The 15,131-nt window shown below is 42.3% G+C and overlaps 1 protein-coding gene across 1 annotated transcript in view; it reads left to right on the forward strand.

Moving 5' to 3' along the window:
* Positions 1 to 15,131, forward strand: part of TOP2B (DNA topoisomerase II beta) — a 639,919-nt gene that overhangs the window by 267,313 nt on the left and 357,475 nt on the right. The window contains 1 exon segment of the mRNA XM_033930173.1: positions 643 to 752. Within this exon segment, the coding sequence (XP_033786064.1) occupies positions 643 to 752 (110 nt within the window).

The raw sequence follows: 15,131 nt of genomic DNA on the forward strand, positions 1-15,131 counted from the left end.
TCTTTTTCTCCTTATCCAGCATCCATGGAGAATAGGGAATACTGGTTAATCAAATATGCTTGCTGTCTATGAACCTTTTTTGCTGCATCAACCCCCTCCCCCTTCCCCCCCAGGCAACACCATACAGAGAAGGTAGGGATTGGGGAGGTTGTAGTGGACAGAGCAAACACACTCCCATATCCCAGTGGTTTCCAACCCTGTCCTGGAGGACCACCAGGCCAATTGGGTTTTCAGGCTAGCCCTAATGAATATGCATGAGAGAGATTTGCATATAATGGAAGTGACAGGCATGCAAATCTGCTCTATGCATATTTATTAGGGCTATCCCAAAAACCCGATTGGCCTGGTGGTCCTCCAGGACAGGGTTGGGAACCACTGCCATATCCAACTCTCCCCCACCCAAACGTGATGATATTGATTAACAGAGCATTCAGATTAATAAAGTGCCAGATAATGGAGCTATTACTATACTGTTCTCTCAAATAAGTTAATACTATCTTCATGAACTTCAAAGCCCATAAAATTCTTGTAAGTGTATTTCTTCATAAAAGTGGTTAATGAATCCCAATAAAGAAATAATTAAAAAAAATTTAAATACTGCTCTTAATGGCAGACTTTTGCTCTTTTCTACTTATTGCTTAGGTTTGGGTACGAGCACAGCTAAAGAAGCAAAAGAGTATTTTGCTGACATGGACAGACATCGCATTATATTTCGATATGTTGGCCCAGAGGATGATGCTGCTATTACTTTGGTAAGAAATTTTGAAATTAATTTTTTTCTCATTTATCAACTTATCAGTTGCAGTGACTGTTTTAAAGTGGAAATAGAATCAATATTTAAAATGGCCGAAGCTTTTCATTCTGATACATATTTTAGGAGGTTTTTCATTCTGACACAGTTGGTTTTTCTACATGTCAAGTCAGTTTTATGCTTGAAGAGATCTTTTATAAAATTACACAACCATTTGCATGCTTAGGCGTTCCCAGATGCATACTTTAAGCAGACTTTAGGTCTATGATGTATGTGCTTATTTTATAAATATTCAAGTACACATTTACACCACTGTCAGAGCAGGTACAAATGTGTGTGTACATGTTGTGCACACATTTGAAGGTGGTGCTGTTATAAAGGTATGTAGGAACTTATGATGTTTTTATTAAAGAAGCTTAAAATAGGCATTTTTTTTTAGACTCCTCGCATTGATTCCCTGTTATAAAATCTTCCCAGGGCTACTACCCTTATTAACAGTTCCAATTCCAGGCATCCTTAGACTTCAGGTTCCCGAGCATCTACTGCTCCTTAAATCGGAGGCTGACTTTCTCAGGGTTTTCCCCCCCCCCCCCAATTCTTTATTCATTTTTTCATCTTACATCAAGTACACAATATTACATCATTTGAACTTTTACACATCACTTGAATTTCTTTCTAGTATCATCTTAAAAACATAAATTTACTCCCTCCACCATCCACCCTTCCCACAAATATTTTAATCAAAAATATCATATAAACATTACATTCATAATTATTGATTAAACCTTTAAATATAACTATATACCACCCCCCTTCCCATAATTATAAATGTACTTTCACTGTAAAATGGCATCTAATCATTACAATAAGTTATCAATGGCCCCCAAATCTTTTTAAAGTTATTATAATTCCCTTTTTGTATGGCAATTGTTCTTTCCATTTTGTATATATGGCACAACGAATTCCACCAGAAGGTGTAATTAAGTCTAGTGTAATTTTTCCAATTCCTGGTGATATGTTTAATGGCGACTCCTGTCATTATCAATAAAAGTTTGTTATTGCTTGATGAAATTTGACTTTTTATTCTCATTGACTTCCCAAATAGAATTGTATCATATGATAGAGCTACATGGTTCTCTAATAAACAATTAATTTGAGACCAAATTGATTTCCAAAAGACCATGATGCAAGGACAATAAAATATTAAGTGATCCAGAGTCCCTACTTCCAGATTACAATGCCAGCATCTATTAGACTTAGAGCTATCTAATTTTTGTAATCTAACTGGGGTCCAGAATGCTCTATGTAACAAAAAGAACCAACTTTCTCAGTTTTACCAGGAGTGGACTTGCATCCTTGGATCAATGGGTGCTGAACATCGTTTGGGAGGGGCACAAGATAAACTTCTTTTGTCTGCCTCTGGATTTGTTTCTGGACTCTCCGGCAGGCCGGCAGTAAAAGGAGTCCAAGGTTCGTGCTACCCTGCAACTTCTTAGACATCAGAGCAGTAGAACCCATTCCAGAACACGAATTGAGCTTCAGCAGATACTCCTTATATTTCATCGTGCCAAAGAAAGGATTAGAGGACTGGAAACCCATTCTGGATCTAAAGTTGGTCAATTGCTTCTTACAGATTCCTCATTTCTGCATGGAAACAGTGCTAATAGTCATAGCTGCTGTCTCTCCAGGAGAGTTGCTGACGTCCTTGGTTCAGAACCCAAATATAAGATCTTGCGCAAGTTAGATTCCAGGAGAGTTTTGCTCCATTATTTGGAGAGGACTAATGATTTCCAGCTGTCTGATCACCTTTTTGTACTGACTGCTGCGTCTCGCCATGGTCAGCCGGCGTCCTAGTCCTTGATTGCTCTATAGATTCGAATGGCCATTTCTGTGATTTACATCACCCGTGGCAAGCAGCCGCCAGTTTCTCTTAAGGCCCACTCGACTAGAAGTGTTGCGTCACAGGTGGAGTCTCACGTGATTTATCCCAATTAAATTTGCAGGGCGGCTACTTGGTCCTCTCTTCTTACGTACCTGGCTTTACTGAGTGGAAGTGGTGGCTCGTTCTTATGCCACGTTTGGGACCTCAATGTTGAGGAAAGGCAGAAAAATCAGAGAAAGCGGCCAAAGTCAGTGTGACTGCATAATGCTGTTAACAGTTTTGGAGCCATATACTTAGTACCAGATGAAGACTTGGGCCCTCCTGTGATATTTACGACATGCTTAGGGTCACGAGTAATGTGTCAGCCTATACAATCTGTGCCAATGGAATGCTCTGGATCAGGCATTGGGCAGGAGATTTGTCATCTTAAGGCTACCTCGAGCAAGTTCCCTTTCAAGAGTATTAAGTTTTATGGATAAGGACTGGACGACTTGAGGACCACTGTGATGGCTCGTTGTCCTAAGTCCTTGCCGGATAGTAAACTATGGGGCTCCAGGAGTTCCTGCTGTGGTTCCTTTTGTGGCTACAGAAAACCGCTTTATATGCGGGTTCCTTGTCACAACAGTCCTTTCAGGGCTCTAGACAAAGGTTTGGAGTCTCCAGAAGAGCCCTCACAATGGCTCTCGCTCAGAAGCACATACCTAGAAGTCCCAATGACGCCAGGTAGGCCTCTGGGATCCCCCGTGTTGGAGATCTTGGAGTTCTGGAAGACTTTGAGTGCAGATTTCTTCAGACTAATGGGTCCTGGACATCATTTGAGAAGGATACAAACTTGAATTCTGTCGGTCCCTCAGGGACATTTTTTTCTGAAGATTGGAGAAAGCGACTAAGGTCAGTGCGATTGCACAATGGCTGTTAACAATTCTGGAACCATAGAGTCGGTACCAGATGCAGACTTGGGTCCAGACAGATACTCTATATACTTCAGCGTGTCCCAGGAAGTCTCAGACCAATTCTGGATCTCAAGGCAGTCCATACAGTGTGAAAGTTTCTCATGTTCCAAATGGAATCATCGTCTCAGTAGCTCCAGGCAAATTTCTAGCCTTGCTAGACTGTATAGAGGCTTACTTGCATATCCCTATCTTCCCAGCCCACAGGAGGTTCTCTGGTTCCATGTGCTAGAGAGTTCTTGGCACTGCTGTTTGGTTTGACAACTGCACCTTCACCATGGTAATGGTGGTGGCTGCAGCAGCAGATCTATGCAAAGCAGGCATCCAAGTTCATCCGTATTTGGACAATTGGCTGATCAGAGTGCCGTCCATGATTGAATGTTGCAGGGTGGTGTCTCAAGTAATTCATCTCTTGCACGATTTAGACCACTTGGAACCACCTCAAAATCCAGAGTATTTGGTGGTGGTTGAGCAGCCAGGTTTGCTCATGGGTGGGTAAAATGAATGTGACAAATGGCACATGACGTAAAAGGTTCCAAAATATTATTTTTTATTAATTATTCATATTGGGCACCGGCACCAGCACCAATGCACAGGACGTGCCAGTGCCCGAAGATCCTCCCTCGCCTGGGCTGGGCTGGGCGGTGCGAGGGAGATCCTCCCTCTTCCCTGTGCTGGGCTGGTCTGGGCTTTGAGCATTTGCGCATGCTCAAAGCCTTCTGGTCTCGCTCTCTCCGAGATTCTGAATCTGAGAATCTCGGAGAGAGCGAGACCAGAAGGCTTTGAGTATGCGCAAATGCTCAAAGCCCAGACCAGCCCAGCACAGGAAAGAGGGAGGATCTCCCTCACACCGCACAGCCCAGCCCAGGCGAGGGAGGATCTTCTGGCACTGGCACGTCCTGTGCATTGGTGCCGGTGCCCAATCGGGTAAGCGATGTTTTTGCGGTACGGGGGGATGTAGGATCACGGGGGAGGGGGGGTGACGCGAACGGGGGGGGGGGGGGAGGATGCCGGTTCGCAATGAGAAAAAAAAAATTTTATAACGCACGCGTTATATGCGTGAAAATACGGTAATTTCCTCTATGATCTGGCTTAATAGAAAAGTACATAATGAGAATATTATTATGCTTTTCCTTAATATTAATCAATAGTGTGTTTTTCTGGCCTTGGCTACATCCATATTCAGATTTTTATTCACCAACTTTTTGTACGCTTCTATTGGGCGTGGCCTTAACTAACACATGTGCTTGTATCTAACTAGAGTTACCCAGAACCATGCGAAAAGCAGGCGTATTTGTAGAAAAACTCCACAAAAATACTCCACAAACACATCTTATTCATTATCCATTCCATACCACCCCCTAGAGTCTACAAGTGCCATTGTTCATGGTGGTGGTGGTGGTGGTGGTGGTGGGGATGTGTGTCAATAGAGGGCTGAGTTTTTCTGCCAGAGCCACACAAATTGAAGCTCAGTAGGCAGATCTTAGAAAACTTGGCAAGGCAGATGCCTACGGCATGGCATTTCCTGCAGGTACTAGATTATATTGTAGCGATCATAGAGGTGTGTCCATAGGCAACCCCTACAGAGTATAAGTACTATGGGACTGCAATACAATTATATTGAAACAAATAGGAGGAAAGTTTTTCACACCAAAATAGTTAAGCTCTGGAACTCTTTGCCAGAGGATGTGGTAACGACGATTAGGACAACTGTGAGATTTACAAAGAAACTGGCTCTGGGGATGGGGGGAACAAACAGGGTTAAGGGTAATAGGGCAATTTATTTGCAAGGGGTGTGGTATAGTGGGATGTTTATTTAAAAACGTATACCCCACCTAAACCTAAGTGGTTCACAAGATACATACACAGTTTTTAAAAACAATACAACGAATATTAAAAAACAACAACTCTCCAACTGTATTAAAGTAAGTAGCATGTTATAATGGAGGAGTATAAATTGAGGGGGGAGAGAGTAATTTCAGTACTGGCAAGTTCAGAGTTTTATAAGAACTAGGGAGTCTTTGATGTAAGGCCTATTGTCTGAGTTTTTTGAACAAAAAATTAAGTATAGATCTCAAAAGCATCTCTGAAAAGAAATGTTATAAGATTAGATTTAAAATTATTGAGATTATTTGCTTGTCTCAGAGTGAGAGGTAAAGTATTCCACAATGTTGGAGCGGTTACAGAAAACATTGTTTTACATGTTATATCATAAAACAATTAGTGGACTGAGGGGACCACTAAAAGATGTTTTTGGGAGGAAAGTAGTGTCCTATGTGGGTCGACAGGGATTAACATCCTATCTATAAAGGATGGATTGTGATTAGATTGAACTTTAAAAGTAAGAAGTAGTATTTTGAAAGTAATTCTATGTGAAATGGGTAGCCAATGTGCTTTTCTGAGAAATGGTGTTACATGATCAAATATTTTAGCTTTAAAAATGATTTTTACTGCAGTGTTCTGAATGATTTGTAATCTTCTGATCTCTTTTTGAGTAATGCCCTGGTAAAGCCCGATTGGGGCACCTTTATGATGTGATTCAGTAGAAGAAAAGTGTCTAGAATAAAGCACTCTGACAGGATGAGTAGGTTTCATGTTGAGAAAATGGGTTGACAACTTGGAAATGGTTATAGATAATGAAACAAAGAATGACTTATGAAGGCTTTTGATGCAGGATTCATCAGTTAATAATATAATTGAAAATGATTCATAGATGGTACTATACCCTAGCCTTTAAGCATGTTTGGTGGATGTGCGAACTAAAACACAGATTTTGGGATAAAATTAAGCATCATGTAAATGAAGTCTGCCAAAGAGTATCAGCGTAGGGATGGACAAAAACAGGATGCATTATGTGAGCTGCTGCTCTGTTGGCTATAGCATGTAGAATCAAGAGGGTCTTGGCAAAAACAAGATCTGTATATAGTATAGTGAGGTGAACAGCTTTAGCCAGTGGTGCATACCAAGGGCGAGGTGATGGGGGCAGTGTGCCCTGGGTACAGATCATTAAGGGGTGCTTACTGCTTCCCCCACTGTTCCCTCTTAAGTGCAGCCCCAAGCCATCTAATTCTGAAGAATTTGTGCCTTCCTGCAGCCTTCACCCTTGCCAGGTGCCACTGCTGCTTCTCTTCCTCTAGATTAGCAGCAGTGGCAGCCTCAAACAAGAATCGTTGATCGCTGGGGATGCATTCTACAAACCACGGCTGCTGATCCTACCCCTTTGATGTCACTTCCAATTCCCAGAGCTGGCAGCCACAGGTAAGTTAAATGCAGCCCCTACAATTGAGATTGTTTTAATTTATTTTTGCTGCTCCTGCTAGTTTAGAGCAATAGTGTTGGGCGAGGGTAACAAAGTTGGAGAGGGCAAATAATGGATGGGGCCAAGAGAGAGGGCAGATGCTGGATGGAAGAGAAGATGAGGAAAGCAGGAAACAGACAATAAAGATAGCAGCAGCAGCTCACATAATATGTGTGTGTGTGTGTGTGTGTGTGTATATATATATATATATATATATATATATGTGTGTGTGTGTATATATATATATATATACACACACACACATATATACACACATATATACACATATGTGTATATATACATATATATATATATACATATATATATATATATATATATATATATATACACACACACACACACACAGTCAAACCTCAATTTGCGAGTGTTTTGCAAGATGAGCAAAACACTCGAGCAAACTGTAACTCGCAAACTGAGTGTTGACTCGATTTGCAAGCCCCCACCCTGGGAACCAGCTTTGCTGCTCCCCCAAGGCCACCGGCACTGTTCCCTCCCTCTGCGATCGCGATCGCCTCCTTCCCCCACTGACCGGCCCTGTCCTTACCCGTGCACCGGTGCTGAAAGTGCCTGCTGCCGGTTCTCTGCTGGGCTGCGCATGCTCAAATCCTTCTGGCTCTCACCCTCTCCGAGATTCTAAATATAAACAATATTACATTGACTTTAACTAACAATCTACGCCCCCATAACAGAGTCTCCTGAATTCTTTGGAAAATTGGCTGACAAATTAGTAACAACTAATGTTCTGCATCATATTATAGTTGGTGATTACAACATGATTATGAACTCCTGATTAGATAGAATATCAAAAGCGACCTACAGGGTACCTAAGGCCAGGGCTACTCTTACAGATATTATGATACACCTGGATTTGCACGACGCCTAGCGAACCCTTCACCCGACCAGCAAAGATTTCACTTATTACTCGCCACCTCCCTGCTTGTATTCGTGAATAGATATATTCCTTATCAGTCACTCTCTTTGGCAATTTTTAAAGGACACTTCAATTGAAAAAATTTCAATTTCAGATCATGCCGCCATATCTCTGTCTCTAGATAACATCACACGAATCCTGCCTTCTAGGCAGTGGAGATTTAATTCCAGTCTGCTTCTTGAGTCAGATTTTAAGGAACACATTGCAATGCTATTAAATATTTTTTTCAATTTAGTAAACCTGAGGATACTAATTGGGTAACAACTCAGGATGCCTTTAAACCATACATTTGGGGTGGGATCATCTCAATCAACTCCAAACTTAAAAAAATAAAAGTTGCAGAAATTAATGTGCTGGAGCATGATATTAAAAATAAAGAACTTGAGCATCAATGAGATACCAACAACTTTAATATTCTCTTGGCTCTTCAAAAACTTCGCTTCCAGCTTAATTATAAGTTACAGAAAGATGCGGCCCACTCAGTTTTAATTGCTGAAGCTAATTATTACTCTGAAAACAACAAACCTGGTCATCTTCTTGTGACATTCTTGCAAAAGAAAAGCAAAAAGAAGCCAATTGATAGTTTTAATCACTGACTCTGGTGATGCCATCTCCTCTACCTATGAGATTTTAAATGAATTCCAAAAATATTATGGAAAACTATATATTTCAGAGTTGATGGATAAAACAATTTTGCATACCTTTTTAGATGAAGTTGAGCTTCTGGCTTTACCCATCAAGGATCAGGAACAGCTTTCTTCACCTATTATGCAAAGGGAGATTACGGACACCATTTCTGAAATGGTCAAGAACAAATTGCCTGGTCCAGATGGATTTACGGTTGAATTTTATTTCGTCTTTTCAAAACATCTTAGCCCCATATATGTAGCAGTTTTTTGAATAGTTGATATTGCAAATATCTACCTCCGGTTCTTTCACAGAAGCAACTGTTATAGTCATTCCTAAACCGGGGAAAGATCCACTGCATCTTATGAATTATAGACCACTCTCAATGATCAATGTGGACGCCAAAATTTATGCCAAGATACTCACGACAAAGCTACAAATCATCCCTCAGCTGATATCAACAGATCAAACGGGTTTTATTAACAAGACACATTCATGTAACAACTCACATACTTTACTGAACATAATTGCCAACCGTCGGTCTGTTTCTCATAAATTTGCACTTCTAAGTCTGGATGCTGAGAAAGCATTCGACAGAGTAGAATGGCCCTTCATTTTTGCTACTCTACGCAAATTAAACATACCAGCTCAGTTCATTAACATGATAACTGTATTATATTCTGATCCAAATATAAGAATATCCATTAATGGCCATCTATCAGAAATATTTAAATCATCCCGAGGCACTCGACAAGGATGCCCTCTGTCTCCGCTGCTTTTTAATTTAGCATTGGAACCATTACTGGTAACCATTAGGGCTCAACCGGACATTCATGGTTTTACATATAGAGATGTTGAAATTAAGCTCTCTGCCTACACTGATGATGTCATGCTCTACGTAGCTCTGGATTCCATTCCACAAGTCATCAAAGTTATTAAGCAATATGCACTCATGTCAGGACAAGGTCAATAACACCAGACTGGAGCTACCAGTATTACATTACTATTCCCTTATATACCGCAGGACCATGAAGTTCTATGTGGGTGATTCAAGAGTCTGCAAATGATCTGGCCCACCATGGGTCATGGTGGAATCATGTAAAGGAGATTCTCTGTTGGCCAGGGTTTAACCATTTAAATTGAATACTACTAAGTCTGAGCTAATGCCTCTTAAATGCTTGGAAGACAAACAAATCATTGAGCCCCTTTGATTTGCCTGGAATGAAAGTAAACTGAAATAGTTAGGCATTCTTATAGGCCCATCATTGAGAGATACCGAATGATTAAATTCCAGATATGCTAAAGGCTTTAACACATAGATGGTCACCACTTAAAATCACCTGGTGGGGCCGTCTTGCTACAATAAAAATGGTTCAACCCTGGCCAACAGAGAATCTCCTCTATATGATCCCACCATGACCCATGGTGGGCCAGATCATTTGCAGGCTCTCGAATCATCCACATAGAACTTCATGGTCCTGCGCTATATAAGGGAATAGTAATGGAATACTGGTGGTGTTGGCCTTGGTATGTGGATCTGGTGCAACTACAAAGAGACAGAGGTCTTAAGCTGTTGGTCCATTTAGGGTTCCTCAGCCACGGTCCAGTTCCCATGGAGAATCTGGAGCGCTTTGGTCTTACAGCATGGCTCTTGAGCACATGTTGCTAACCCTTGAGGGTTATTTGGAGGTAGTTGTCTCAATTCTGCTTCAAGCAAAGAAGTCATTGATGTTTGTGGCTTATGCTAAGGCCTGGAAGGCTTTCCAGATCTGGTGCACTGGTGAACAGGTAGAACCTTTCAAGGTACCAATTCCTGTGATCCTGGCATTTCTCCAACTGGACTAGACAAAGGGCTAGTAGTGTCATCTTTCAAAGTCCAAGTGGCAGATCTCTGATGCTTCTGAGCTTGAGGAGGAAGGTGCTCTCTGGCTTCTCACCTGGTTCTTGAAGGGGGGAAGCTCAGATTGTGTTGTCTGTTGCACCAACCCTTCCCTTCTTGAAATCTTAAATCATCTTGAAGGGTCCTTCTAAGCCTCCATATGAGCCTCTGCAAGAACTGTCCCTGCTGGACCTCACAGTGAAGACTGTATATCTGGTGGCAATAGTCTCAGTGAGATAGATCTCAGAATTACAAACTGTCTTGCAGAGAGACTTTCCTCAGATTCACAGAGGCTGGAGTTACACTGCATACGATACCTTCCTTTCTTCTGAAGGTAGTGTCTGCTTTTCACATCAACCAAGAGATTTCTTTGCCTGCTTTTCAGCCTATGGGTTTGGTTAAACAAGATAAGATACTTCACAGGCTAGATGTACGTAAAGTATTACTGTTCTAACTGGAGAGGATCAATGATTCTCAACTTTCTGACCATCTGTTTGTCCTGCCCAGTTAGTCATGATGAGGCAGACCAGCTTCCAAGGCTTCTATTGCCAGATGAATTAGCATACAAAAAACTCCAAAAAAGAAACTGCCAAAGAAAAACTTAAAAGAAGCCACAAAAAGGCAGGAATAGTCAGGGTCACAAGGAGCACTCAAAGGAGATCACTGTAGCCAATAAAACTAGAAATTAATAATATATTGAGTGAATCGGGGCATTCTCAGTATGGGGAATCTGGGACAGGAGGAACAAAACCTCCACCACAGAAGCTGACCAAGCAGGAGCAAAAAGCCCCTACCCGCACACCATCATTGAAAGCCTCACCTGTGCATAACTGATAATACAGTGACAAGTGAGCAGTGAAAATAAAAACTGCTTATAACAAACTTTTAAATAATTGCTAGAGTGAAGTCACTAAAAGTGCTCCTTGAAAACCCCTCCAGTCAACTTCCAAAGAGCAAAAGTTGAAAACTTAGCTTGAAGGCTGTAGTTGTAGCTGCTTTCATCAAAAGCGCAGGCTTCCACAACGGACAGGAAGTCCGACCAGTCACCACAATTGAAGACCTCTTGTGGCCGGGTTCAACCAAGCCCGGTTTCGGCAACTCAGCGTCCCTTCATCAGGAACCCTTAAGATGAGTGAGGCAGAGATATTCAACGTCCAACAAGCTAGCTGGGAGGAAGGCAATTTTGTTGGTGTACATTGCTTATGGCAAACAGTCACTGATTCCTCTCGGGGTGCATTCCTCTCGGGTGTGGCCTCTTCCTGGGTGGAAACTCGCACAGTTCCTCCCGAAAAGATCTGTAGAACGGTGACTTGGTCTACTTTGCAAACATTTATGAAGTTCTACAGAGTGGACATGGTGGCTCAAGAGGATGCCACGTTTGGGTCCTCGGTTTTAAGAGCAAGTTCATCTATCCTTCCCTAGACGTCTGGCATTGCTTTGGTACGTCATTTAAGGTACAGACTCCTGCACTGATGTAACAGAATGAAAGATTAGGTTCTTACCTGGATAATCTGCTTTCTGTTACTCAAATGCAGGAGTCTGTACTGCCCACCCTGTCAATGTTGCCCTTCACCTGCTTTTTGCCTTAGACATTGCTGAGGTCCAACACTGGATTTCTTCCCCTTTCAGTGGGATAACCATGTAAGAAGAAATTCCTAAGAAAAATAATGGATTTGTTGAGCCTCAGGACTCCTTATAGGTTAGTGCTAGTTGTACACAGCTGGTTGGTTCCTTGATGCAGCTTTGTCGCAAGTTCATGTTAATTATTATTCTTTTTTATCTTTCCCTCGCCCCCCTTTCCACTAAATCCATCTCCTATCCCCGCAAGACCCCTTGGTTCCTCCCATATCACAGAGAGCTAAAACAGAAATGTCGAGCTCTGGAGCGCATATGGAAAAAATCAAAATGTCCTATAGACGGACAGTTCTGGAGAGTCAATATCAAGCTGTACAATACAGCACTAAAAAAAGCAAGAAAGAACTTCTATGGTGACAAAATCTCCAGGTCCAACAATCAATGCAGTACTCTATTCAACATCTGGCGTTCCCTAACCTCCAAAAGAGACCCCACCTTGCTCCCCTCCTCTCCCTCAGCCGATGTTCTAGCAAAATTCTTCAACGATAATGTTTCTTCCTTGAGATGCTCTTTCCCTCCTTCAGTCTCTTACAACTCCCTAGTGCCCACCGATTCCATTCCCACCCTAATGGTCTCCAACCCTATCCCAGCTGACAGATCCTGGACCATCTTTGAGCGTGTATCTGAATCCCTGGTCCTCAATCTCTGCCTCAAACTGAAATCTTGTAATTGCTCCTTGGACCCATTCCCCTCCTACCTATACGAGAACATTCCCGCTCAGGCTATTTCTTCTATCACCATTCTCATAAACTCCGCCCTTCAGTCGGGCTATTTCTCCCCAGAAATGGGTCATATCACCTTGACCCCACTACTGAAAAAATCTGACCTTGACCCTTCCATACCATCCAGCTATCGCCCAATTGCAAATATCCCTCTCCTAACCAAGATGCTAGAGTCCATCATTTCTTCCCAACTCTCATCATACTTAGAGAGATTCTCTATTCTTTTACCCTATCAATATGGCTTTTGTCCTAACTTCAGCACCAAATCCCTACTGTCTTCCCTGATTTCAAGGGTTCAACAACTTCACTCTCGAAACAAGTTCGCCGTCCTCCTACAATTTGATCTTTCCACTGCTTTTGACGTTGTTCACCATGATATTTTTGTTTACCAACTCTCTGAGATACGTATCGACTCCACAGTCCTAGGTTGGTTCTCTAAATTCCTCCGCTCTCGTTCTTACATTGTTAACATGAATGGCACCTCATCCTCCCCCTGGAAACCGAATTGTGGAGTCCCGCAAGGCTCTCCACTATCCCCTATCCTTTTCAACATCTATATGTCCTCCCTAAAACTCCTCCACCTATCCCCCCTTGAAACAATTTACACTTATGCAGACGACATCCTCGTTCTCCTCGAGACCGATTCGAACCTCACCGACCTGTCTAAGAACATATCCTCTTGTATAATGAACCTACAATCCTGGGCCCACACTGTGCAAATGAAATTGAATGAGTCCAAAACAAGACTTCTTTGGCTCGGTCCAAAACTAGATCACCTACCCACCTCCATCCCACTACCCTCTGGCTCCTCTCTGCATGCTTGAGTTCTCGAGCAAGGTCTTGGGCATTATCATTGATTCCACATTGTCCTTCAATGACCACCTCCAATCCTTGGTAAAAAAATGCTTTTTCAGTCTTCACATGCTGAGGAAAGTTAGATCCTGCTTCCATCAAAAACATTTTACCCTCCTTGTCTAATCCATCATCCTCTCCAGATTGGACTATTGCAACTCTATCTACTTAAGCCTAACTAAGAAAAACCTCCACAGACTCCAACGGATTCAGAATGCCGCGGCCAAGCTCATCTTCGCTAAAAGTAAATTTGACCATGTTTCCCCGCTCCTGACCAAGCTCCACTGGCTTCCGATAATCGCCAGGGTCTACTATAAATGCGCCTGTTTAACTTTCAAAATCCTATATGGTATCCTCCCTCCCTTTATCCCTCTTTCTTGGAATTCCTCAAACCCTAATACCACCAGATCCTCCCAGAAATTAAAACTATCCTTCCCCTCGCTAAAAGGCATTTCCCACACAGAAAAGCTAGGGACCTCCCTCCACTTCAAAATCACTGAGCTCTGGAACAACCTTACCTCCCCTCTTCGGAACTTGAGCTCTCTCCAAGTTTTCCGCAAACATCTAAAAACCTGGCTTTTCTCAAAAAATGTAAGTCTCCCTCCAACTTAGGAATCAAGGAAACTCATATCTTGCCATCCCAAGTCCTGTAAATTTTCTTCCCACTTCTACCTCTAACCCTCTGTTGTAGTTCCTTCCTATTTCTCCTACTGTAAAACGCGTCGAGCTCTACGAACGTGGAGATGATGCGGTATACAAACCTAAGGATTAGATTAGATTAAAGAGCATCCGTAGGGGTTTTGTCAGCAGAAAACCTGAAGTCATAATGCCACTATACAGATCCATGGTGAGACCTCATCTCGAGTATTGTGTTCAATTCTGGAGACCACACTACCGGAAAGATGTGTTGAGAATTGAGTCGGTTCAGCGAATGGCTACCAGGATGGTCTTGGGACTCAGGGATCTCACGTATGAAGAAAGGCTAAAAAAACTGCGGATGTACTCACTGGAGGAGCGAAGAGAGAGGGGGGACATGATTGAGACCTTTAAGTATATCACGGGGCGTATAGAGGTGAAAGATGATATCTTCAGTCTTACAGGGCCCTCGGTAACCAGAGGACACTCGCTGAAAATCAGGGGAGGGAAATTTCAAGGTGATGCTAGAAAGTACTTCTTCACCGAAAGGGTGGTCGGTCATTGGAACGAGCTGCCTCAGCAGGTGATTGAGGCCAACAGCGTGTCAGATTTTAAGAGAAAATGGGATATTCACGTGGGATCTATAGGGAAGTAAAAGTCGGGGAATGGGTCATTGGTATGGGCAGACTCGATGGGCTATGGCCCTTTTCTGCCAACAATTTCTATGTTTCTATCTAAAACGTATGATATCTTCAGATATGTTTCTGCACTCCTTCTCTTCTGTTTCAGTGGAGATCAATTGCTTTAGTACAAACTGAAGAGGGCACTATACTCTACTGGTGAAGGAGGAGGAGCTGAAAGATGTGATTGACACTCTTTTGCAATAGTTCGCACCTATGGATGTATAACACCTAAGGTACAGAATCCTGCTTATGATTGAAGATTAT

Source organism: Geotrypetes seraphini, chromosome 2, assembly GCF_902459505.1.
Source record: "Geotrypetes seraphini chromosome 2, aGeoSer1.1, whole genome shotgun sequence".
Lineage (NCBI taxonomy): Eukaryota > Metazoa > Chordata > Amphibia > Gymnophiona > Dermophiidae > Geotrypetes > Geotrypetes seraphini.